Here is a 27,500-nt window from a genome sequence, read left to right on the forward strand (position 1 = left end):
CACATTTCTAGACTCTTGTTGCATGGTCATGCTCTGGGACTTCAGCTTGAGAATGTGAGGGGAGGAAGTGGGTGGGCGGGACTTCCTGTGGGCTGGGCCTACCAGAGCGAGCTGCGTCTCTTCTGATAGCTTCATAGTCGTGCCAATCTTTCCTCCTCACTCCGTCTCGATCCACTGGGGCCAACCTATTAACTCCCTGAAGCACAAACACACACACACACACACATACATAATAATGCTTAATGATCTAATTAAAATGCTGAACATTTTTACTTCTGAGAACAGATGAACCTTTCCCTGGGTTACTTTGGACTTCTGAAGGAACTTGTGTGCGTGTAGGAATGAGTGTGTGTGTGATTTAGAATCGTCTCAGACTGAATGAAGGCAGCCGGGATGCTGACAGCTGCAGACATTCACACCGTAACACCCTCACAGTCTGGAGGAAGCTCACACACACACACAAACACACATACACAAGTAGGTACATTTAAACACACACATATTTCCTCCACTGAGCACAAAAGCTGAGAGGACACGACGAGGTAACACGACGAGAACATCCATCAGGAATGAAAAGATTCCAACACAATAGACAAATAATTAGCTCAATGGGAAGATGCAATTAGAGCAACATTGTTCCTGCAAATGGCACATCTAATTGCACAGAATTCTATGAATAATTAATTTAGGCCGTTAACTGATACGACAGAGATCGAAAGAGGGAGGGGGAGAGAGAGACCGAGAGAGAGAAACATAGAGAGAGAGAGAGACAGAGAGAGAGAGAGAGAGAGAGAGAGAGAGAGAGAGAGAGAGAGAAAGGGGGACAGAGAGACATATAGACATAGAGAGAGAGAGCGTGGCAGAAACGGAGAGAGACAAGTTGATGAGTGGCGTTACATACCAGAATCTTTCAGGAAAGTAGAATATTGTAGTAGAGGACAAAACAGTGTGTGATGTGTGTGTGTGTTTGAGGGGGCAGGTGCAGGGTCAATCACCTCGCGGTATGACAAGGTGCATGCACGCACGCACGCACACACACACACACACACACACACACACACACACACACAGCGTATTGTAAACTTATTGGAGGCCATTCATCAAACTACTGATGCATCAACACACATGGCGCTGAGTTGACCCTAGCAACGTTAAACACACTGGCTAGAGGTTAGCACACAACCACAAGGTCTTCTGTGACTGAACACACACACACACACACAGATAAGTACACAGAGAGAGAGGGAGGGAGAGAGGGGGAGAGAGAGGGGGAGAGAAAGAGGGAGAGAGAGAGGGAAAGAGAGAGGGAGAGAAAAGGGGAGGGAGAGAGAAAGGGGGAGAGAGTGTAGGAGGTGGATAAGGGGAAGTGACAGAGAGAGGCGGGGAGAGAAAAGGAGAGGGAGACGTACAGAGATGAGAAGAGGAGAGAGAGAGAGGGAGAGAGGGGGAGAGAAAGAGGGAGAGAGAGAGAGGGGGAGAGAAAGAGGGAGAGAGAGGGGGGGGGGAGGGAGAGAAGGGGGGAAAGAAAGAGGGAAAAAGAGAGAGAGGAGAGAAAGAGGGGGAGAGAAAGAGGGAGAGAGAGACTTGACAAAGAACAGATTCTTCAGCCGTCTGACAGACTGCTCCAGATATCTCATCTCACACTGAACTCTGAAAACTGCCGTTCTAGTACTTTCCAAACGAGCTGTCACAAAAGAATCAGATTTACCGCCTATAAACCGCAATACCATCTCATCTGATGTGTGTGTGCGTGTGAACAGACTGTGCTGTAGAGAGATAATGATGTCTGACAGAATCTTACACTACTAACTAACCTCGGTACTGGATAGAGGATGTATGTGTGTGTGAGGGTGTGTGTGCGTGAGTGTGTGTGTGTCCCATTACCAGACTGACCCCTCTACCTTCTCCCATTATCGGACCACTTCGCTTAACAGAACCTCTGAACCCACACACACACACACACACACACACACACACACACACACACACACACACACACACACACACACACACACACTGCTGTCAGGGGAACGACAGGCCCGAGTCGTCGCTTCTTCACATCTCGTCAGTCTCCGTTCCGCCCAATCAGCATTCAGCGCACGCCACAAACGCACTAATAGCTGGCTGGCGCTTTGCACGCGCTCAGAAGCGCCCCGGTAGGCTGTTGTCAGCTCATTCGCCGATGGCCCGCTATGTGTTTTAAGTGAGGCACGGCCAATCAGAGACAAACAGGTCTGAAAGCAGACGCGAGAGCTATTTCACCTGGAAGAGTGTTCCCTAATCAACCTTAATGTACCCTGCTAATGGATTCCCATTTGACGGCTACGGGTAGCTAATTGTGTGCTTGTGTAACGTGTGTGGGGACGTGGGTCTGAGTGTGTGTGTGTGTTTATATATATGTGTGTGTGTGTGTGTGAGTGTGTGTGAGAGTGCCCACGCACTGTGATGAGGGAACAGACTAGAAGGGGAGGCCTGTCATTTGCAACAAGCAACAAATAACAGTTGAGGACCGTAGGTAGAACAACACAGAGATAAACATGTCTCTCTCTCTCTCTCTCTTTCTCTCTCTTTCTCTCTCTTTCTCTCTCTCTCTCTATGTCTCTCTCCCTCCCTCTTTCTCTCTCTCTCTTTCTCTCTCGATGTCAGAAGTCAGTGATATTCCAGTGACCTGGGGGCATCTCTGTGTGTGTGTGTGTGTGTGTGTGTGTGTGTGTGTGTGTGTGAGTGTGTGTGTGTGTGTGAGTGTGTGTGTGTGTGTGTGTGTGTGTGTAAATGTCTGGATTAGCAGATGAATCCAGGCCTGAGTGACATGCAGGCTCTCGAACCTCAACCCGCCCTAATCTCCCACGCAGCAGATTACAGCTCTGTGGTCCCTTCCAGATGACACAGAACACACCCCATCGCTCACACAGCGTCGGGTGGCTTGTGTTGGCCTCGTTAGGGCAGGTCCTGGATCAGATACTGTGCTGCTTGGAGGCTGAGGGCCGGCTGAGGGCTCCAGATGTCCATCCTGCACACAGCCCTGGGCGAGCAGTCTCAACTCTGGGCTGGACCGAGAGGATGTGTGTGTGAGAGAGAGAGAGAGACTGTGCGCGTGTTTGTGAATGTGTGTGTGCGAGAGAGACTGTGTGCGCGCGTGAGTGTGTGTTTGTGAGTGTGGGTGTATGTGTGTATTAGTGAGGGTGTGAGTGTTAGTGTTATTGTGCGTGTGTGAGTGAGTGAGTGAGAGAGAGAGAAACAAAGAAAGAGAGATGTTTGCCATTTGCTTTGGCAGTAGTTATATACATCTTAACAGGCCAATAAAGCACAATAAAGAAAGTAGAAAATGGAATTGAGAGAGAGAGAGAGAGCGTGTGTGTGTATCTTGAACTGTGTGTGTGTGAGACATGCAGGCCAGGTTCCATAAGATGTTTCCCCTGATCTACAGAACCAGAACAGTGGAGGCTAGAAGTTGAGCACAAATAATCACCTCTTCCCGGAATCACAAGCCGGCTGTCTTTCAACAGCAACACAGCACTGAAGGATGCGTACGTGTGTGTGTGTGTGTGTGTGTGAAAGAGAGAGAGATATACCATATATCCGTTATACCATCGTTCACCACACTGTCTGATGATGAAAAGATGAAAGTACTCTTAAGGGAGGGACACAGTCCCCCTATCTGGACGATTTCTTAAAGAGTGCCATGAAATGAGGGAAAACCTGAGGGTAGCGTGCCCAGCCTTAACATTTGGCCTTCTATTTATTATATATGTTATATATATATATATATAGTGTCCATTTCACTGTGTACGATTCACTTCAGGGTTTTTTCTTTTGATTTAGTCAAATGGTTGTCTTTTGTTGTGCCTCTAGCTTTGGAAATACGGTTGTAGTGACTGTCATGCTAATAAGCTGAATTGAGAGAGAGAGAGAGAGAGAGAGAGAGAGAGAGAGAGAGAGAGAGAGAGAGAGAGAGAGAGAGAGAGAGAGAGAGAGAGAGAGAGAGAGAGAGAGAGAGAGAGAGAGAGAGAGAGAGAGAGAAAGAGAGAGAGACATGACTGATTGTCCTCTCAGCATCACTGAGGAGTTGTATTTGACTAAGAACTGAACACTGAAGGTCAGAACCTTTTCTGATAGAGTAACTATTCATTTACACCCACCCACACACACACACACACACATGCCCTAAGACACTTAGACACACACGGTCTCAATCCGACACACACAGCCTTGCTCCAAGTGCTTCTCTGTGTCGATCAAGACACAAGAGTGAAACTTTCAGCGGTCCACTTCTCCTGTGTGTGTGTGTGTGTGTGTGTGTGTGTGTGTGTATGGAGGAAAAAGAGACAGACATAGAGAAAGAGAGAGAGAGAGAGAGAGAGAGAGAGAGAGAGGGAGGTATGGACCAGGATGAGATGGTGTCTCAGAGAGGGAGCTGGGGTCGTCTTCTTTTGGAAAAAAAGGGAGGGGCTAATACCTGGAGGGGGGGGGGGGGATCTCTATTCTCTCTCGTGCTTCTCTAGGAAAACAAGCTGTAGAGTGCCTTAGGTCAATACTGCCGTTACCATAGCACCTGCTGGAGAGAGAGACCAGGTCAGATGAGCACTCTCTCTCTCTCTCTCTCTCTGTCTCTAGGTTTCTCTTTCTCTCCCTCCCTGGTCTATAGGATCAGTGCAGCTGAAGTTTCTCCAGAGATGTAATTAGGCGTCTGTCGGTCTGTCGGTCTCTGACAGATCAATCTAGAGGGGCACAGGGATGACCCACTCCTCTCAGCATGCTCACCAACACAGCAACCCCACTACACACACTCACACACCTACCTACCTCCAGCCTCTGCTAAGATCTGCTCCTCTCAGAGAGAGAGAGAGAGAGACAGAGAGATAGAGAGAGACAGAGAGAGAGACAGAGAGAAAGAGAGAGAGACACAGAGAGAGAGAGCAGACTCCCTGAAGTGCACCGCTGTCTCTCTCCCTCCATCTCTCTCTCCCTCCATCTCTCTCTCCATCTGCAGTCTTTGTTGAACACCTTGTTTGTCGGTTGTAAGCAGATGTTTGATGAAAACAAAGAGAGAGATTTCAGCAAGACAAAGAACAAAAATAAGAATGGATAAACGTTCTGGTTCCCTAAATGTGTTGCTGGAAATAACAGAGACTTTGAACGACAGTGAGTTAAGCTGTTCAGGTTTTGATGCTGGGAAACAGAACACACGCTAACTCTCTGCTCAATGAACAAAGCAATTAAGTGAGATGGTGAAGTTTTGCACACATCCCTCCCACACACACACACACTTGTAGACAGTCATCTATTGTATGGCACAACTTTCTCAGTACATCCACAGTGGCTATCACCTGGCAACCAGCCAATCCGCCCCATCTCCTGTCTCCTCAGGGTCTTAGAGCCCCCCCTCCTCCCCCTACACACACAGTCCACCTCCTGCGACTTGACTCCGGCCAGCTGACCTGGGAGCTGTGGAGCTGCGAGGGGGACAGGTAGGAAGAGGGATCCTTAGGGACTGGGGAGGCAGTGTGTGTTCATGTGTCATCATAGAACCCTCTCTCTCTCTCTCTCTCTCTCTCTCTCTCTCTCTCTCTCTCCCTCTCCCTCTCCCTCTCCGCCTCTCCCTCCGCCTCTCCCTCCCCCTCTCCCTCTCCCTCTCCCTCTCCCTCTCCCCCTCCCCCTCCCCCTCCCCCTCCCTCCCTCCCTCCCTCCCTCCCACTGACAGAGTCGTCGTGCCACATCATATCAGCACTGATACTGCCTGGCAACACACACACACACCGTCTGAGCAGAGAAAAACACACTCAAACACACACGCACTGCCTGAGCTGAGGGGGAAAAAACCTGCAGAGGACGGCACACACACATACACACTCACCACACACACACACTCACCATACACACACTCACCACACACACACACTCACCACGCACACAGTCACCACACACACACTCACCACACACACACTCACTCACCACACACACACTCACTCACCACACACACACTCACTCACCACACACACACTCACCACACACACACTCACCACACACACACACACTCACCACACACACACTCACCACACACACACTCACCACACACACACACTCACCACACACACACTCACCACACACACACTCACCACACACACACACTCACCACACACACACTCACCACACACACACTCACCACACACACACACTCACCACACACACACTCACCACACACCTCCACAGTAGTGTGATAGACATGCCCACTCTGTGTAGAGTACGGGGGAGAAACCCTTTTGCTGAGCAGCCGTCCTCATCCTCACATCCTCATCCTCACGTCCTCATCCTCACATCCTCATCCTCACATCCGCATCCTCCTCGCGTGCCACTTTCCACTCCCCTAGTTATCCCCTGAAGACAAGACAGACAAGACCACCTTTCCTCTCCCTCTCTTCCTCTCCCTCTCCCTCTCTCCTCCCCCGCTCTCTCTCCCTCCCTCCCCCCTCTCTCCCTCTCTCCTCCCCCGCTCTCTCTCCCTCCCCCCCTCTCTCCCTCTCCCTCCCCGCTCTCTCTCCCTCTCTTCCTCTCCCTCTCTCCCTCCCCCCCCCTCTCCCCCTCTCCCTCCCCCCTCTCTCCCCCCCCCCCTCTCTCCCTCTCTCCTTCCCCGCTCTCGTCCGGGGGTAAGGGATCTCCAGCCTGGCTGTGGACATGCACAGGGGGACAGATTTGCTCTGCGTAACACCCAGGGAATAAGCATCTCTCTGGGCTTAATCCCCTCCACGATCCTCCCCATCCCCCATCCACACAGACACCAGGATGTCTACTGCGACAGACAGGCCGGCAGACAGACAGACAGGCTGGCAGACAGGCAGGCAGACAGGCCGGCAGACAGACAGACAGGCCGGCAGACAGACAGACAGGCAGACAGGACGGCAAACAGGCGCGCAGACAGTCAGGGAGGCAGGTGGCAGGTTAGTTAATGACATCACTGGTCAATCCATACAATCAATAATGAGTCACAGTGACGACTAAGGAGGAGCAAAGCAGGCTGGGATTCATCCACCAGACTCCATCTATCACAGAGCGCCTCTCTCTCTCTCTCTCTCTCTCTCTCTCTCTCTCTCTTGAGGAGGGCCCTAGGTAGGCAGCTTTTGTCACTCATTATTTCACTCCATGTTCCATACCATAATACCGTCTGCCTCCTCATTCTCATCCCCATCCTTCCCTCCGTTACTCTTGTATCCTCTCCCCTATCCCTTCCTCCCTCTCCTCTCCTTCCTTCTCGCCCTTATTCCTGGGGGAGGAGAGGGAGGAGGGGAGGAGAAGAGGAGGGGGAGAAGGGGAGGAGAGGGAGGAGAAGGTGGGGAGCGGAGAGGAGAAGGAGGAGGGGGGGAGAGGGAGGAGGAAAAGGGGGGAGACGGGGAGAGGAAGAGGAAGAGAGAGAGAGGTGAATGTGGGTTCCAAAGACGTCTACAGCGGCCCCAGGACCAGGACCATGGCTGGAGAAGTGAAAACTCTGAACGGACGAACGTGTGAACGGAGAGTTGGGAGAGTGGAGCGGGCCTGCTGCTATCAGCTGGGAGAGCCACGGAGCTAGTAGCTTACAGAGAGCGAGAGACCCTGAGAAAGAGCAAGTGAGAGCGGGAGAGAGCGAGAGACAGACCAAGGGAGAGAGAGCATTAAAATAAGAGGGAGAGAACAACAGTTAAAGAGGGAGAGAGTGAGTGAGAGAGAAAGAGTGAAAGAGAGAGAGAGACAGAGAGAGTGAGTGTGAGAGAGAGAGAGAGAGAGAGAGAGAGAGAGAGAGAGAGAGAGAGAGAGAGAGAGAGAGAGAATGAGAACAGAAGCCTTGCTCTGCTGAAGCGCGAAATGTAGCAATTCTGACAAAGACAGCGTCTCAATCTTCAAACAGCTGTTCAGAAGTGTGGCCCAGTCTGGGGTTGAAATCCCTCGTCAGAAATGCTCCGCTCCACGCGCTTCCCTCTCCTGTGATCTCCAAAATATGTGAGAGCCGTCTCGCCAACACACAGAAAACCATCTTCCTCTCTGCGTTTTATTCCTTGTGGGTTTTTTTCAGTCCTGCCTGACTCTTACGACGATTCCAGTGGGATTAGGCTGTCTACGAGGAGGGGTTGTATGTGTGTGTGGTGTGTGTGTGTGTGTGGGGGGGGGCACTGCGTGACTGTCTCCCCATCTCTTCCGCTGTAAGGCCAGGGAGATGTCTTAAGTATATAGAAAAGCAATCAAGCTCTCTCTCTGTCTCACATTCGCTCTCTTTCACACACTCTCTCTCTCTCTCTCTCTCTCTCCCTCTCTCTCTGTCTCTCACTCTCTCTCTCACACACACACACACACAAACAAACACACAAACAAACAACTGACAGCGATCAGATAAGGCTGTGTTTTTTAATCAGGGAGTCTAAACATGGCTGTGTTAGTCTGAAATGCCAGATCTCTCTCTCTCTATCTCTCTCTCTCGTCTGCCAAGACAGGCGTGACTCAGAGGAGCAGAACAAGAACCTCGAACTTCAAAGATACCAACAGACACGGCTGAGGAAAGACCGCTTCAGTCGCCCAGCATCCCATTGCCTGCATCCAGAGAACCCCCAGCCCAGCCCTCACACACTCCCACACCCCTATCTTACACTCCTACACCCCTACACCCTCCCACACCCCTATCCTACACTCCTACATCCCCACCCTCACACACCCCTATCCTACACCCCTACATCCCCACCCTCACACACCCCTATCCTACACTCCTACATCCCCACCCTCACACACCCCTATCCTACACTCCTACATCCCCACCCTCACACACCCCTATCCTACACTCCTACATCCCCACCCTCACACACCCCTATCCTACACTCCTACACCCCTACACCCTCCCACACCCCTATCCTACACTCCTACACCCCTACACCCTCCCACACCCCTATCCTACACTCCTACACCCCTACACCCTCACACACCCCTATCCTACACCCCTACACCCTCACACACACACCCTCCAAACCTCCCGCCCTCCAACTCTTGACCTCATCCCCCCCCCCCCCCAACCTCTTCTGCCCACCCCTCGAGCCCTCCGCCCCTCAAGTCTTAATGAGTCTCCTGACAGGCAGATCTGGACATTAGAACTGGGCAGTGAGGTAAAAATAGCGGCCTTGTTAAAGCCTTAAATAATGTAAAAAAATAACACCACATAGCGCCTCACACCAAGCGCAGGTGTCACACTAATGAAGAATGTGTTTACATAGGAATCCCTTTCTCTGCGACCGCAGAGCAGAAAGTAATCTCGGGGTCAGAATGCTCTGCAAGTCAAATGAACGCAAATGTGCTTTTTCTTTACCAGGGGGGGGGGTGTTCTAAATATGGGATGAATTTACAGTGGATCATCCATCGCTCTCAGGAACGGGCGACAGTTCTAACACGTAGTTCACTAGGACAGCGAGTATAGGAGGAGGGTGGAGAGGCAGGGGAGCAGGAGGAGGAGAAGGAAGAGGAGGTGGAGCAAGAGGAGAAGGAGGAGGAACAGGAGGAGGGGAGCGAGTCTGCACAGACTTCCTCCATGAGGGGAATGCAGAGCGGGCTTCTGCACGCGCTCAGTCTTCACCGGAGCCAATCGGCGTTGAACGTTGGCCTTGTCTTGGGAAACGACAGGAGGAAACGCTTCGCAACAAAGTGTGAACCTCTGAACAAACCCCCTCTTTCATCCCTCCATCTCTGACCCTCCCGAGGTGTGCCCCCCCCCCAGTCCTGAAGTAATGTGGGCCGTGCCAAACTCTCATGAGGGACTCCTTCTCCGTAAACGTCTGACTTTCTTCCTCCAATCTTTCTAATCTTCTGGAGGATTAACGTTTTTTTTTTTTTTTTTTAAGCGTTCATTTCCACGTCGATAAATGTCGCTCTGCGTCCCTGTTTCAAACCTTGTATGTTTAAAAAGAAAAAAAAAATATATATATATATATAGGTGTTATTCTCTGTGCTCACAATCTATCAGACAGTTTCCAAGCAGGTAAATCCAATCGGTTTCCTCCGAAGCGATTCCAATCCCAACCACCTCATGCATGTGTACATGCTGGAGATTACCGGGGCCCTAACATCGGTTCACGCGGCTCAACATCAGCACGTTCCTCTCCCGTCACCCCCCTGGAGACCACACGGGAGCGGATTGGATGAGGAAACAGAGGCTCAAAGTCCTCATTCAACCTTAACGGGGAGATTTCACGAGATGACTGAGGAATATCTCTTCAGGTGAGACAGCGATGTTTGTACCAGACTGTTCACACTAGCTGAGGAACACAGGGTGGTGACCTGGTGTCACTGTTCGCCTGTCGGGCCGACGTGTTCGCAAAATCGACACAATACACAGGAGGCCTGTCTAATTGGGTGGTTATTATTAGGCTGTTATTATGGAAAGCAGACTCTGTTTAAGTGTCGTTTTAACTGCTGTGGTCTCAAATGGACTGTTTATGGCTGACTGGCTACATAATGTAATAAATAGAGGGTGTGTTGATTTAGAATATAACCGAGAGTTTGAATCGCCTGTGTGACTATTAGACACAGCTATCAGCTATGGAGTCCAACGGACTCCAGTGGCTGATTGACTTGACCTGATTATATGAGTGTACAAAAATGTAACGCTAGTCAAGGACCATTGCACACGTCACCTGTATTGTAAACTTAAGGGTACAAATTTAAATGATGTAAGACTAAAGAAATGGTTGGCATACTTCCGAGTTCATTTTCCCCTCAGGGACAACAATATTACAAACCTCACCAGAGGTCAATAACGTGATCGACTCAGCACTCTTGATAACAAGGGCGAGTGTGTGTTTACAGAACGTTTATTAATAATCAATATAACTTCCGCAGGAATTCTGTGACAATAATATCACGACTTCCGCGTAGAGGAAGCACGCGCAACAGTTATCCCCCCCCCCTTAACATCGTGTTCATTAATAGAGCCGAATAAAGCTGGGAGCTGACACAAATCTCTTCGCTAGCAGTCTAAGCGACACGCAAACAGCTAGACTACCTCGCAGCCGGCGATACAAAATCCCTTTACAATGTTCATCCAAAAATCACTCTAGTTGTCAAACAACAATTTAACAACCAAATCTAGCCTATATTGCCAACTTCCAGATTTCAAGTGAGTGTTATAAAGCTGCCTGCAGTAGTTCCGTAGAGTTTGCTACGTGGCCCAGTATATCCACACCGGCGTAGCTATTATAACCTCCCACATTCTGCAACACTCACGTCGTCGTTATGTCCATTTTGCTAAGTGAAAGCATATACTGCGCTTGACGATGAAGTTAGCGAGCTAGACACCTCGCTAGATACTGCTGCCGAGCATTAAAATGACAGCGCGCTAACGTAACTACAGACTAGCCATCTGGAAAGTCATATGGCGAATACACTTGCTAACAGTGACAGTAGAACGGTCAACACATAACACTGTTTCTTTTAAACGAGACACCCAGGAACCCACACATACGTTTTGGATTGCGCACAATAGGCTAGCGGTGCTTTGGTAAGGCACAAATGTGTATGTAAAAGACGAACGAAAGCCAGAAAGACCGTGCAGAGTCGATTTTTTACCTTTATTTGAGGAATGACACCCGGTCCATCTACTATCTCTGGCGAGTTCTCAAACACCCGATCCCGATACAAAGACCACAAACCTACGTTGGGCAGGAATAGAAGAGCAACGATAAGCAGCCCTGCAAACTGCAACAGTCTCTTTTCTTTCCGCCTCATCTCTTCAGAGGATATCAGAGAATTGATGTGTCTAAAGCAAGATCCACGTTCCAGATGAGCCAACTTTCAGTCTGAGACGAACTGGCGATGTTGGAGCTGCGGGCAACTCCGCTAGGGGGAGCGAACCACTGTCCTGGCTAGGGGAGTTTTTGACAGGGTGGTTGCATTTTTTGTCTGGTAGTAATACATATTCAACAAAAGCGTAATATCGAGTCGTAGAATTATTTAAGTTACATAAATTTAATTTTGTAAAGAGAAAAGCATCGTGTGCAGTTGAATTTTTACACAAACAAAAGCGTTTCTAGTTACACCAATACCCCCTTGAGGCCGGTAAAGTGGAACTGTTCATAAAGTTGCTACATTCTTGAATTCCTGTGAACAGGTTGTTAGGGAAGAAGGAGCCAGTTTTACGGTCCGACTTGTGGGTATGAAAATGTAAAAAATAAACGAAATCACAGACAGCACAATGGGAAGATTGGATTTTTTTCTTTCATAAATGTACCCTTTTACTCCTTAAATAATCTCCATTGTCGTTGTTTAAGACGTGAAGCTAACATTTTTACTGTCGTCTTGGGTGTAATAGACCTTGTCGCCACTCAATTATGTCAAAGGAGTACTTAGAATGACCACAAGGCGGCGCTAACCTAAGGAAGAGAGAGTCGAATCTAGTCCAATATTGTCACTTAACAGCTGGGACTATTACGCCATTACATTCTCTCTCTCTTCTCTCTTTTTTCCTCCCATCCCATTCCATTATTTACAATTCATTCTATTCAGTCTATTCCATGCTCCGCCTGTGTTCTTTCACTACGCCAACCATACCCCGGCTATTTTGCTAAAATGCTAAGCCGTGGAGAGATGGCGCATTTTACACCCGACTGAAAGTACCTAGAGTCCATCCAGCCCTACGGTTCTGCCCGCACCCAATACAGGCAATTTCACCCGCGTAATATTTCAAGCGTATCCACTCAGCAGCCTGTCTGCAGCCGTGGCCGAGGTGATGGCCAGACCTTGTAATGAAGGCCTCCATTTAGCTTCAGACTGAAAGGCAGGCGTCCGTGGAAGAGTGGAACCTACTTTGTAAGCAACAAGCATAGATATAAAGAACACATCTGCTGGTGCGCCTTGTGTGCTGGGTGTGTGTGTGTGTGTTTGTTGGGCGAGTGTGTAGGTGTGTGTGTGTCAGTGTGTTATTATCGAGGGACTGTTTTTATCTGTGTGTTTACTCGAATGTGTGTGTGTTTGTTTATGTGTTTGTGTGTGCAATCAGCACAGCTTCTGAGTGTCTTCGAGTGGCTTAGTTCTCCTATATGGAGACTCTTCTGCATTGTCATTACAAGGTTGTGCACCCTGGTTGCAGGGATGAGAGAAATGATGTTTTTATTTGATGTTCCATTTCAACGAGATTTCACATGTTGTTGAGATGTTCTCTCTCCCCTGATACACCGGCTAAGATGCTGTCTAATGAGCATTATAAAAAAACATGTTCATATCAATATTGCATCACATGCAGTGTGCCGCTGTTTAGGAGGCCTGCATTAGCGTTGCCCTGTTATTTCCCAGATGAATCCCCCTTGAACCTTCCTCGCTCTGCATACGTTCCTAGACCTCACGTCTAGGCATAGTGTCAATGGATGTATTACTGTAAGTAGATATGGTGATTTTAAAGTCCTTCAACTTTAAAAGTTTGAAAACCGACTCCCTCAACTTAAAAAAAACGTTTATGGTAGTTTCCTGGTCATTGATTGCTTGGTGCCGTGGAGACGGTATCATTTAGAAAGATTAACGGAGGACCATGCGAAGGAAAGAAAGGCTGTGCTATCTGGTATTGCAATGCAGGTCAATGTTGACCTCCTATGCAGACTTAAAGCTGCAACAAATAACATTGTAAACTCGATTCTGATAAGAGAAATGCCTGAATTTCCATCCGCCCTTTTTTTCAGCTTTCGTTTGATTGACAGTGGTTTCACCAAATGAACCAAGGAGGAAGGGAAAGGATTCCTGGAACCTGATTGGCAGGAAAGTTGGAGGCCTCACCAACATTTGAAATGTACATTCAGCTGGTACTGAGTTGTCTATGTTGCTAAACAACTCTCAGAGTGGCTCATTAGCTTACTCAACATGTTTATAAGGGACAAAACCTTATATTAATTTACTTGAAAAATCTGATTATGTAGATATCAACGACGTAATAACATTACTGTCAGCCTACTGTCAGCCTACCTTTAATAATTTACTGTGTGGGATTATGTAAATACCTAAGAAGTGGGTAGAGCATCTCCGAAGAACACTGTTGGCTGTGTGTTATGTTTGTGTAGCTGTGTATTTGTGTGTTTGTTGTGTGTGTAACTGTGTGTGTGTGTTTGTTGTGTGTGTAGCTGCGTGTGTGTTGACGGGGGTCCCCCAGATTGGGCTTGCCTGTGTTGTTTGTTTTTAAGTCAACGTCGCTTCAGTTCACCTTGACTGCGTTTCAGGTTGGAATGAGTCGGCAGTAAACCCAGGCTGGCTGTTTACCTGGCCACAGGCCTCTGCTCTTGACCATTGAGATGAGATGAGCTTCACTAATTGCTTATCAGAGCAGGGAGGGGGGAGTTGTGTGTGTGTGTAGGGCAGGGAACAAGGCCTGCCCTCTCAGAAGCAGCACTGGTAATGGGTTTTAGCACGGCAGACCCAGTCAATGGAACGCCACTTGGGGATAATGATGCGAACATTTCCTTTCCTTTGATGTCCGGGCAAATCACGTTGATTTCCCCGGCCCAGCTCCAACCCTCCAAAGACCCAGCAACACAGGCGACGAGGAGGAGAAGGGACTGGAGGATAAAGATGGCCGTGTCAATGTAACGTCAATCCCCGCCCCCCCCCTCCCCTCCTCCTTCCTCCTCATCTTCGAGGGTTCAAGAGTTCATCCATAATTCATGTAATAAGACAGGGCACAGATTGAATTGTCACAACTCGTTCAACCAGCTCTGACGGCCGGGGTGAACCGAATGTGCTGCGTCCGTTCCAACAGGGAAAAGAGATATAGAGAGAGATGAGAGTATATATATAAAGAGAGAGAGAGAGAGAGAGAGAGAGAGCGAGGGAGGGAGGGAGGGAGGGAGGGAGGGAGGGAGGGAGGGAGGGAGGGAAAGAAAGAGAGAGAGAGAGACAGTGAGAGAGAAAGAGAGAGAGAGAGAAAGAGAGAGAGAGAGAGAGAGAGGAATGAAAAAGGGAATAGAAAGCCGCTAACATGCCCCCAGGCTTAAGAGCCCTAACCCTAACTAACCCTAACCCTAACTAACCCTAACCCTAACCCTAACTAACCCTAACTAACCCTAACCCTAACTAACCCTAACCCTAACTAACCCTAACCCTAACTAACCCTAACTAACCCTAACTAACCCTAACCCTAACTAACCCTAACTAACCCTAACTAACCCTAACCCTAACTAACCCTAACTAACCCTAACTAACCCTAACCCTAACTAACCCTAACCCTAACTAACCCTAACTAACCCTAACCCTAACTAACCCTAACTAACCCTAACCCTAACTAACCCTAACTAACCCTAACTAACCCTAACCCTAACTAACCCTAACCCTTACTAACCCTAACTAACCCTAACTAACCCTAACTAACCCTAACTAACCCTAACCCTAACCCTAACTAACCCTAACTAACCCTAACTAACCCTTAAGAGCCAACTCTGGGGACCTGCAGAGTGAATGGTCTTAACTCTAACTAACCCTAACCCTTAACTCCTGCTCCCCTCCAGTTTGTCTGACTGTAGGGGCGTCCCAGCCCTCAGCCCTGTGAGAGACGCTCCCAGTACACACACAAACCAGCTGTCCGACTCTTCTTAAGGTCAGTGGATATCCATGTGGGTTAGGGTTTGTATCCATGGCACAATGGTATGAAGGAGTCCGCTACAGGTGTTGTTCAACTTCAAGTCTTTTATTGTCAGATGCACAGAACAACACAAGGTCAGACTGGGCACTGAAATTCTCAAGACAACGCAAGCACCTGGTATAACATAACATATACGTACATAGAACAGTATTTAAATCTATGCTAAGCTTAAATAAGTAAAACTCCTAAATATACAGATATACATAAACATACAATGTACAAAACCCTAAATACACATAATAACCTATCGCTAACCCTATGAACCTATTCTAAACTAAGTGAAGTACAGTAAAGTCCAATGGTGCGATATTTCTGACAGTGCAACCAGTAGCTGAAAGGGACAATGTGTAAAGTAACTAGTGTGAAGTGAATCAATGTCCATATCAATGTCCATTTAGAAGCCTGAATGTTGTGTTGCTGAGTGAGTATGATGTCAAGCAGCGATACCCCCCCCCCTCCCTCATCCTCCAGATCGATGCTTATCCATTCGAGTCTGTGTTCACACAGTCTCTTGCATGGAATAAAGAACCTGGCTTCTAATCGACCACTAAAGCTCTGCTGGATACTGGAACTAATTTCCCATCTCCTCTCCACTCCTCTCCACTCCTCTCCTCTCCACTCCTCTCCTCTCCACTCCTCTCCTCTCCACTCCTCTCCTCTCCTCTCCACTCCTCTCCTCTCCTCTCCTCTCCTCTCCAATTGCTCTCCTCCCCTCTCCATCCTTCCCTTCTCACCCCTCCATCCCTCCCATCTCCCACCCCCTATTACACCTTCCCTCCCCTTCCCTCTCTCCTCCTCCCCTTCCCTCACCTCCCCCAACCACCCTCCATTAACGAAGGTCAATAGATGTAATGGCTCCCCCCTCCCCCCCTCCTCCTCCCCCCCTCCTCCTCCCCCCCCCCCCACTCCCCTCCTCCCCCCAAAAGCCAGTCCAGTGTTCCATCTGTCCGATAGAAACCGTAATCTGGAGGTTATTGATGCACGACAAAGGCCACACTCGAACGCAGGATTACCTAGCAACATCTGGACCATATGGGCATGCATGGGCTTCGTCCACCCTGGGTAGGGGAGGCGGGGGTGGCGGGGGGGTGGGGGGGTGCATGACAGGGGCGGAGAGGAGAAGAGGAGGGAGGGGGGGGGGGAGCCGGACAGCAAATGTGATTAAACAGGTAATTGAAATTTATAGGCGACATCTGGACAAGCTTTACGCACAGCTGGAGCGGTGTCGACGGAGCCTGACCGAGCAGCCAAGGGAGGAGAGAGCAGGAGGGGGAGGAGAGAGCTGGAGGGGGAGGAGAGAGCTGGAGGGGGAGGAGAGAGCTGGAGGGGGAGGAGAGAGCAGGAGGGGGAGGAGAGAGCTGGAGGGGTAGGAGAGAGCAGGAGGGGGAGGAGAGAGCTGGAGGGAGAAGAGAGAGCTGGAGGGGGAGGAGAGAGCAGGAGGGGGAGGAGAGAGCTGGAGGGGGAGGAGAGAGCAGGAGGGGGAGGAGAGAGCAGGAGGGGGAGGAGAGAGCTGGAGGGGTAGGAGAGAGCAGGAGGGGGAGGAGAGAGCTGGAGGGAGAAGAGAGAGCTGGAGGGGGAGGAGAGAGCAGGAGGGGGAGGAGAGAGCTGGAGGGGGAGGAGAGAGCTGGAGGGGGAGGAGAGAGCAGGAGGGGGAGGAGAGAGCAGGAGGGGGAGGAGAGAGCTGGAGGGGGAGGAGAGAGCAGGAGGGGGAGGAGAGAGCTGGAGGGGTAGGAGAGAGCAGGAGGGGGAGGAGAGAGCTGGAGGGAGAAGAGAGAGCTGGAGGGGGAGGAGAGAGCAGGAGGGGGAGGAGAGAGCTGGAGGGGGAGGAGAGAGCAGGAGGGGGAGGAGAGAGCTGGAGGGGTAGGAGAGAGCAGGAGGGGGAGGAGAGAGCTGGAGGGAGAAGAGAGAGCTGGAGGGGGAGGAGAGAGCAGGAGGGGGAGGAGAGAGCTGGAGGGGTAGGAGAGAGCAGGAGGGGGAGGAGAGAGCAGGAGGGGGAGGAGAGAGCTGGAGGGGGAGGAGAGAGCAGGAGGGGGAGGAGAGAGCTGGAGGGGTAGGAGAGAGCAGGAGGGGGAGGAGAGAGCTGGAGGGAGAAGAGAGAGCTGGAGGGGGAGGAGAGAGCAGGAGGGGGAGGAGAGAGCTGGAGGGGTAGGAGAGAGCAGGAGGGGGAGGAGAGAGCTGGAGGGGTAGGAGAGAGCAGGAGGGGGAGGAGAGAGCTGGAGGGGGAGGAGAGAGCTGGAGGGAGAGGAGAGAGCAGGAGGGGGAGGAGAGAGCTGGAGGGGTAGGAGAGAGCAGGAGGGGGAGGAGAGAGCTGGAGGGGGAGGAGAGAGCTGGAGGGAGAGGAGAGAGCTGGAGGGGGAGGAGAGAGCAGGAGGGGGAGGAGAGAGCTGGAGGGGGAGGAGAGAGCAGGAGGGGGAGGAGAGAGCAGGAGGGGGAGGAGAGAGCTGGAGGGGTAGGAGAGAGCAGGAGGGGGAGGAGAGCTGGAGGGGGAGGAGAGAGCAGGAGGGGGAGGAGAGAGCTGGAGGGAGAGGAGAGAGCAGGAGGGGGAGGAGAGCACTCTCCCCAGTCCTCTACTGTGGCTCCAGGCACTCCGTAAGTGTTACCATAGAGAGCGTCGCCATGGGGGGAAAAAAGTGACTTTGGCATTGAAAAAGAATATTACACGTCGTCATCAGCGAATCAGTGCGAATCACACAGTGATAATCGGGGGGGTGAACTTCTTCTCCAGGGCGTAAAGGGATGTTTACGATTACAGGTAAGAAAGATACATACACCCCCCCACCCCCCCGACCTGTTGTTTTGACCTCTTTTCGGGGGGGTCCAAGTCTTCATTAGAGGGGGCCAAACCCCCCTAAACCCCCCCTAATTTGAAACCTGGTCATCGGCTCAAATGTTCTGCAGGTTTGCAGACGAACACAAGCATCTCTGTCCGCATTAAAGGCTTAACGCGTCAACGTTAAACCCAGTCCAAAATAACAGGGCCCAGAGTCGGGCGTTCACATCGACATCGATCAAAAAGGAAATCGAATATTTCGCAGCCTTCCTGTTTTCTTCATCCGAGGGGTGCTGGAGAGTCGGCGCAGGCCTGGAGTGAGTCTGAACATGTTCAGCCCCTCGACCAGTAGAGCGAGCACTCAGCAGGAATATCGATGGCCATTGTTTTGTTTTTATGTAAAAATCAATATGTGTTGTCATGTTTCTGTTTGAGTGATGAGGCCTTGGGGAGGTGGGGGTGGTGGTGGAGGAGGGTTTACAGTAACTGTGTTATGATGACTCACAGCCTCCTTAATGCAGAACAACACCCTCACCTCTCCTCACCTCTCCCCACCCCTCCCCTCCTCTACTCACCTCTCCTCACCTCTCTCCTCCTCTCCCCTTCTCTCCTCACCTCTCCCCACCTCTCCTCACCTCTCCCCTCCTCTCTCCTCCTCTCCCCTTCTCTCCTCACCTCTCCCCACCTCTCTCCTCCTCTCCCCTCCTCTCCCCTCCTCTCCTCTCCTCACCTCTCTCCTCCTCTCCCCTCCTCTCCCCTCCTCTCCTCCCCTCTCCTCACCTCTCCCCTCCTCTCCTCTCCCCTCCTCTCCTCACCTCTCCCCACCCCTCCTCTCCCCACCTCTCTCCTCCTCTCCCCTCCTCTCCCCACCTCTCCTCCCCTCTCCTCACCTTTCCCCTCCTCTCCTCACCTCTCCTCCTCACTTCTCTCTGAATTCAAAACAAATGGTACAAAACAGTTATTTAAGATAAGATACAAGATACACTCCTCGATGATGGAAAAATATTCTCAATTAAAAAAGTAACCGTTGACCGTTTGTCTTGGCTTGCGAGCTTGCTTACCTCCTCGTAACTCAGTATGCAGCTCTGTCACTTCCCAGGTGCCACGTTAAGACCCTGTTACACCTCAAGGACTTTGGGGACTTGCTGTGTGCAGAGCCAGGTGACGATGAGATGAGCGACTGACAGGCTCTTATCTCCCCCTCGCCCAGGTCGTCATGGTGATCGATGGACCGCTATCCCTGCCAGGGTCGCCCATTTATGACTTACCACCGCGTGCTGCTTTCTCTCTCTCTCTCTCTCTCTCTCTCTCTCTCTCTCTCTCTCTCCCCCTCCCCTCCGCCTGCACCTCATTTTCTCCAGTACCTCATTTAACTTTTTCATTCATCCCTTTTCATCCCACACCCTCAAGGCAACCATATTCTTTTTATTATAATATGATAATTGCACCGTGGACATTTCATTTCATACCTACAGTTTGGGATAAAATAGCTAAGCCACGTTGATTCCATTCATCAGTGTTATAAAGAGTCCATCTTGGTAACCCGGGATCCAGGTAATACTGCTCTTCAAGGGAATATTTATGTCTACCAACTGTCAGTCTGTTCTGGCAGTGCTGCAGGATTCTGTCACTAGGATGGTAAACCAATGGATGTATAGAGTAAGAAAGGTTCTATCATGGTTTCCAGCGACTACCACATAGGCGCGTAACTCCTCTTTGAATGACTGTAACACCCTTACCAATAGAAGTGACAGTTGGTGGGTATCCTGATGCTAGAGAACGGAGGTCTGGTTTCTGGCCAACGCTGACTTCCTGTTGTTGCTTTCACCCGTTCCAGATTGGGAGGTGTTGAAGGGTGGCACACGGTCTCCTCGTGTACCGATGACCTGGTCACCGTGGCGAGAGGCTGTGACGCAAGCAGACACACACCTAAACACACACCCTCACAAATACCACCTCAAACACACACATACACATACGCCTACACACACACTTACACGGATAAAAACACACGCACACACACAAACAACCCCCCAGACACACACACACACACACTCACACAACCCCTCCCCCCAAAAACACACACACACACACACACACACACCAGCAACAGCTCGTCAGAGATGTGATCCAGGAGGGGGCCAGGGTCCCCACACAGAGCAGCCGTGTCTACTCCTGTGTGGCAGATGCAGGCAGCCCAGTCCCAGCCCCACGCTGGAAACATCCCATTCTGCTGGCTGACAGGCTGGATAATTGGTTGTCAATATCAATCTGTCCGCCGCACAGGAGCTGTTTCTTGTTAGGGCGTGATGCGCATTTAATGCACACGCATCTGTAAGCTGGCTTCTCCCCGCAGGCCCCTCGGAGCAGGGGGAGAGAGAAAGAGAGAGGGTGGGGGGGGAGGAGAGATGAAAGGATGGAGAGAGGGGAGAGGAGAGGGGATGGTGGGTGAGTGGGGGGGGAGAGAGGAAGGGAGGGAAGCAGGAGAGGGGGGAGAGAGAGAAGGAGTGATAAAGGCGGGGATGGGGGATAGAGAATGGGAGGGAGGGAGGGAGGGAGGGAGGGAGGGAGGGAGGGAGGGAGGGAGGGAGGGAGGGAGGGAGGGAGGGAGGGAGGGAGGGAGGGAGGGAGGGAGGGAGGGGGGACAGAGGTGAAGAGGGGATGTGGAAGACTTTCAACAAGGGGAGCTGAGTGTTGTATTGATGTGGGCTGACAGGATGCCCACTTCACTGTCATGACATCACAGTGTCACATGACTGTGGCTGTGACGGTAACTAAGCTACGCAGCAAACACACCATCATTTCCTCTTCCTTCGCTTTGCTGTCCGTGACTGAATCTCTCTTTGTCTGTCTCTCTCTCTCTCTCTCTGTTTTCTAGTTCTCTCTCTCCACTTGCAGGCAGCAGGATAGACTGCTCATTAAGGCGTCGATTGTCTCGTATAAATAAGTTCTGTCTGGCATGTCCTCCTCTCTGAGTGTTTTCATTTCCCACATGTCACTCCTCTCTCTCTATCTTTCTCTCTCTATCCTTCTCACCCTCGCTCCTTTCTCTCTGTCTGTTTCCTCTCTCTCTCTCTCTTTCTCTCTCTCTCTCTCTCGTTCTGTCTGTCTATCTCTGTCTCTCTCACCTCTTTCTCTGTCTGTCACTCTTTGTTGACTGCATTTTTTAAAACTTGAATCTTCTCTCTGTGTGATGCAGCTGAAAGACACTTTCCCTAAACATTAATCCCCCAATCAGCGGACCGGGCTCTTCGTGAACTCTGATAGCTTTTAGCAATCACTCATTATTTTCGCCTCTGGAGCGATATTGCTTTTTCAACACGGAGGGTTTTCTCACATCCCCAGAGAGGGTGTTCAGAGGGCCGTGCCGTGTCATCGGGAGACAGAGTGGAAGACAACACAGAGAGGGCGTATTATTTTGAAATGTGCGCAGGGTTTCCAGAGATATTTCCCTGTGGATATGAACCCCTTAAATGCAAAATGAAAAGCTGTTAACGTGTTAGCCTTCAAAGGGGCCGTCAAATGTGATTGCTCTCTTTTCATCTTTCAGAAGCATTTTACTTTCGGTTAAGTTCGTTGGTTCGCGAACCCCAAGTCATTGATTCTTTCACTCTGAGTTGTGCTAGAACTGTAGAAAATCATATTTTCGGCCTTGTTTCATGTGCAAATAATTAGTTTACAATCAATACCCCCCCAGCCCAGCTAACAGACTGTTAGTCTTCCAGCGTGTTCCATTGAATGTGGCCACTGAGATACTCTATTGAGCTGAGCTCTCCTCTGTATAATGAATCTGTTTTTCTTCCTCTAACATTTCAATTCTTCCCATTGCTGTCTCTACCTCTCTCTCTCTCTCTCTCTCCCACTCCCTCTCTCTCTCTGTCTCTCTCTCTCTCTCTGTCTCTCTCTCTCTCTGTGTCTCTCTGTCTCTCTCTCTCTCTGTCTCTCTACCTCTCTCTCTCTCTTTCTCCCACTCCCTCTCTCTCTCTGTCTCTCTCTCTCTCTGTCTCTCTCTCTCTCTGTCTCTCTTTCTTTCTTTCTCTCTCTCTCTGTCTCTCTCTCTGTCTCTCTGTCTCTCTCTCTCTCTTTCTTTCTTTCTCTCTCTCTCTGTCTCTCTCTCTCTCTCTGTCTCTCTCTCTCTCTGTCTCTCTCTCTGTCTCTCTCTCTCTACCTCTCTCCCACTCCCTTGCTTGGTTGTTTGTTGTCCTCCCTCGCCCTCTTGTTCTCTTTGCGTTTCGTCTCAGAATCACTTCAATGAATCCAGTGAAATTTGCATTTACAATGTTTTCCTGTGTTTATTCATTGAGTCTGCGGGTCAATATACATAGCTCTTCCCTCCTCCATTTATTGTCATAGTTTCTGGAGATACTAGACCACTTTAGATGCAGTCTGCTACAAACTGCTCTGTGTGACAAAGGGGCTATTACACAGGCGCAAAATAAACAGATCACACGTGAGATCTAATTAAAAAGCAACTGCAACAACAACAACAACAAACACAATAGACAGAGTGAGTGTGTGTGTGTAAGCATGGTATGTTTGTGCTTGTGTGTGTGTCAGGATGTGTGTGTGAATGTTGTCAGGATTTCTCACAAGAGGCTGACAACCTCTGCCCCAGAGTCTTGTTAGCAGAACGCAGCCGTGAATTGAAAGTGAATGCTGCAGACAGGACGCCACACCAAACGGACTTCCATCACAACCAGCCCCCCACACACTTCCATCACAACCAGCAGCCCCCCCCCCCACACACTTCCATCACAACCAGCAGCCCCCCCCCCCCCCACACTTCCATCACAACCAGCAGCCCCCCCCCCCACCCACACACTTCCATCACAACCAGCAGCCCCCCCCCCCACACACTTCCATCACAACCAGCAGCCCCCCCCCCCACACTTCCATCACAACCAGCAGCCCCCCCCCACACTTCCATCACAACCAGCAGCCCCCCCCCCCACACTTCCATCACAACCAGCAGCCCCCCCCCCCCCACACTTCCATCACAACCAGCAGCCCCCCCCCCCCCACACTTCCATCACAACCAGCAGCCCCCCCCCCACACACTTCCATCACAACCAGCAGCCCCCCCCCCCCCCCCACACTTCCATCACAACCAGCAGCCCCCCCCCCCACACACTTCCATCACAACCAGCAGCCCCCCCCCCCCCCCACTTCCATCACAACCAGCAGCCCCCCCCCCCCACACACTTCCATCACAACCAGCAGCCCCCCCCCCCCCCCCCCACACTTCCATCACAGCCAGCAGCCCCCCCCCCCCCCACACTTCCATCACAACCAGCAGCCCCCCCCCCCCCCCACACTTCCATCACAACCAGCAGCCCCCCCCCACACACTTCCATCACAACCAGCAGCCCCCCCCCCCCCCACACACTTCCATCACAACCAGCAGCCCCCCCCCCCACACACTTCCATCACAACCAGCAGCCCCCCCCCCCACACACTTCCATCACAACCAGCAGCCCCCCCCCCCCCCACACACACACGGGCAGAAAGAACAATCTGAGACGACTGCGACTTTTAACTACGACACACAAAAGGTCGGACTGAGAAAGGCCTGTGACGAATGGGGTTCGAACAACGGACCAATGGTACAATGGTACGTGAAACCCCTCGTCCGTGAATCACTTGTTCTAGATCAATCACCCACACACACACACACTACAAAATGCCCCCAGTCCTGTCTCTCTTTGCTCTCGCATTTGATTAATCTACAAGACGCTATTATCCAACAGTGCATGTACAGCAGAATGCACAGCAGTAGATCAAGGACTGTGTTTGTACTCCCGGACACAGGGGGCAGCGATACTCTGCCTCCTCCTGGCTAGAAACCAACAATTACATCCCCGGGGAAACATCTACACACATCCTGTGTGGGATGCCAAGACGAACCCGGCTCCACGTACCTAACAGCTTGACTGGACAGATTTGAAGTGAAGTGTGTCAGGAGATGGCATGGAGAGAGGGGGGAAGATACGCAACTAAGGGCCCAGGCTGGATCAGAACCCAGGCGGCAGAAATTTGTCAAATGTTCAACGTGTTTCTGTGTGTGATGCCCTTCTTGGTCAGGACACACAAAAAAAGATGTTTTATCTCAGAGAAGAGTCTGTTTTCCTGGTTAAATAAAGCTTAAACAAAACAAAACTATTCATCTCGGTGACACCCTATTGTGTGTCTGGTTGCTGCTGCGATGTCCCTATGCACCAGGTCGTTAGACGGCGACAGGGCACTGAGCTTCACAGCGACAACAGCACGCCCGTCCACCGTCGGCGTTTGAAGCGGTCGACCGAGGCTCAGGTCCGGTGCAGAGAAACGGTCTCTGGAAATGGGGATGTCTGATTGGTTGCTGCTCCGGCGTCGGTTCTAAAGGGATATGACAGCGACGTTAATTGCACCACCGGTCACTCGACTCGACTGAGGATGGGCGAGAGCGGTGCGTGTGTGTGGACACACACACCGCAAACAATAACAAGGCCGATGTTACCCATGGAGACTGCGCTCTCATTAAAGCCAGACTGCCTCGAGGGGAGGAAGGGACCGAGCGATGGAGGGAGAGCGTATAAAGGAAAGAGAGAGAAAGGAAAAGAGAGAGGGAGCGAGGGAGGGAGGGAAAGAAAGAGAAAGAGAGAAGCCATCGGAAAATAACATCTGATCTGGCTCCAGTCTCCTGGCTGAGGGGCCGAGGAGAGTGAGAGCCACTGACTGTCTCATTTGAACGAGGTAAGAGGTGAAGGCTTCACAGTCAAAAAGACCCTTTGACGGACCGCCACACTGCCTGAAATGACAGCCGTTCACATTGAATTATTTCTTATAAAAGCTGCCAGAGCCTAAAACAGCATTTACATTTATTCATTTAGCAGACGCTTTTATCCAAAGCGACTTCCAAGAGAGAGCTTTACAAAGTGCATAGGTCACTGATAATAACAACAAAATAGCCCCCAAAACATTGGGCGTAGACAAAACATGAAGCACATATTGTGAACAAACAAGCGGAGCTGGTTCATGCAGGGGGACGCGAGACATAGCGCATCGTTAGCAGTGCGTCATATCACGCAGTAGGGGCACACCTTCTTAGCAGGGCAGGCTATTTAATCAGGATATCGCTGCACTCTGCTTGCTAGTGCGACACAGGGTGCTTTCTGTTTAATCTGCTGCCTCCGCCTCCCCGGCCTCCTCCCTTGGTTCTGTGTTTCCTGTCGTAGGGGGAATGCGTCGCTGCTCTCTGCTCGGAGGTCGAGACGGTGTCTCCGTTGGGTGCGGCAGGGAGCCGATGCAAGCAGAATCATAATGCCAAATCAAATGTTACAATGATGTGTTGTACCGTGTAAATAAAGTATCAAGTAAATACTATACTGAGTCCTCCTGCCTGAACCAAAAATAAGTGCCAAAGGAAAGAACCATAAGAACATGTAAGCAAGTTACAATTAAACAACATGAGCCGCTATAAGTGCAAGTGTACCTGTACAAAAGCAAGCAACAGTAAAAAATAAGATAAACTAAAAGAAATATTTTGCAGCGAGTACAACAGTTTAAATCAGTTACCACTAACCAACAAGAGCAACAAGTCTCTAAGCAAGAGTCATTGTGATCCTTGAGTAAACTAGCATTGGAAACTAGCATTGGAAACTAGCATCGGTAACTAGCATCGGTAACTAGCATCGGTAACTAGCATTGGAAACTAGCATTGGTAATTAGCATCGGTAACTAGCATCAGTAACTAGCATTGGAAACTAGCATTGGTAATTAGCATTGGTAACTAGCATTGGAAACTAGCATTGGAAACTAGCATTGGTAACTAGCATTGGTAACTAGCATCGGAAACTAGCATTGGAAACTACAGATGCCACGCAGCATGGAGCTCCTCTCTCCCTCTCTCCCCCTCTCTCTCCCACTCCTCCCTCCTTTCTCCTCTCTCCCCCTTTCTCCCACTCTTCTCTCCCCCACTGGTCTCTCTCCCCCTCCCTCCTCTCCCTCCCCAGTTTCCCTGATCCTCAACCGCCCTTTCCCGCTCTCTTCTGCTCTCCCCCGCCCTCCCCTTCTCTCCCCCACTCTCATTCAATCTCCCCGGGGATACCATTTGAGACTCGGATAGACAGAGAGAGAAAAAGAGACATACACACACGCAAAACTGGAGATGAGGCTGTGGTCGTCATATTCACAATAACAGCCTAGTAGTTTTCCTGCTATTTCACTGAGATGTCTCAGTAACTATCATCCTATTGTGAATCAGAGATAGAGAGAGAGGAAGGGAGAGAGAGAGAGAGGGGAAGGGAGAGAAAGAGAGAGAGAGAAATTGACACACACCAGCCTGGCTGTTCCATGCTGTTACAGTGATGGGCTTCTTTATCATCAGCGCCTCTAAATGCAGATCACAGCCGGCCCATCGAGCAGTCTCATTCCAGACGTATTAACACCCCTCCCCTCCCTACTCTGTCCCTCCCCCCTCCCCCCCCCCCCCCCCACAGAGCCCTTTGCACCTTCATCAGCCTCCAAACAAACAGGAGATAATGGGGGGGGGGGGGGGGCGCAGATGGCACCTCCAAGGGCTCATCTCAGGCATCCAGACCAACCGAGATCACCATGCCGACCAACGGCCGTGTTTACCTGGTGCTCTGGCCTGGGGCCTGTTCCGGAAAGCCTGCTAAAAAAACCTGGGATTAAAAGTCACAAACATGGCTTGAATCAACCTAACAAATCAATGCGGTTCCATATAGACCAATCCTAGTTCACGCTATCCGACTCATTCGAGTCAAGTTCAAGTTCAAGTCTTTTATTGTCAGATGCACAGAACAACATATCGATCCACCGTTGCATAAAGCAACGATCACGTCCTCGTGGCCTCGTCCGAGAAAGTACCTTGTCTTTCAGCCGTGCGCTATGACAGCTCCCTCATCCACCACCTCATCAAAAGAAAATGACACGCCGTGATTGACGTGAAGGGAGGGTTGGAATGAATGAACGGATGAATAGACAGATAGACGAGGCGACCGACAGACAGATCTCCCGGCAGACTTGCGGATTTACGGGCAAATCCTTAACAGACGACTCTCGCGTCGTCTATACCGCCTCGTCCAACGCGAGAACTCCAGCCACCTCAGAATT

General features: G+C 50.6%; 1 protein-coding gene across 1 annotated transcript in view; it reads right to left on the reverse strand.

Annotated features, from left to right (window-relative positions):
* galnt10 (UDP-N-acetyl-alpha-D-galactosamine:polypeptide N-acetylgalactosaminyltransferase 10 (GalNAc-T10)) overlaps positions 1 to 11,841 on the reverse strand; it is a 41,156-nt gene extending 29,315 nt beyond the window's left edge. Inside the window, exons 1-2 of the mRNA XM_084684235.1 lie at positions 11,569 to 11,841; positions 103 to 196 (exon numbers count right to left, since the gene is read on the reverse strand). Of these exons, the coding sequence (XP_084540361.1) occupies positions 103 to 196; positions 11,569 to 11,727 (253 nt within the window). The 5' untranslated portion in view covers positions 11,728 to 11,841. The remainder of the gene's footprint in view (positions 1 to 102; positions 197 to 11,568) is intronic.
* Positions 11,842 to 27,500: the final 15,659 nt, after the last annotated feature.

The sequence above is a fragment of the Hypomesus nipponensis genome, chromosome 20, assembly GCF_054491055.1.
Source record: "Hypomesus nipponensis isolate SF chromosome 20, ASM5449105v1, whole genome shotgun sequence".
Classification (NCBI taxonomy): Eukaryota; Metazoa; Chordata; class Actinopteri; order Osmeriformes; family Osmeridae; genus Hypomesus; species Hypomesus nipponensis.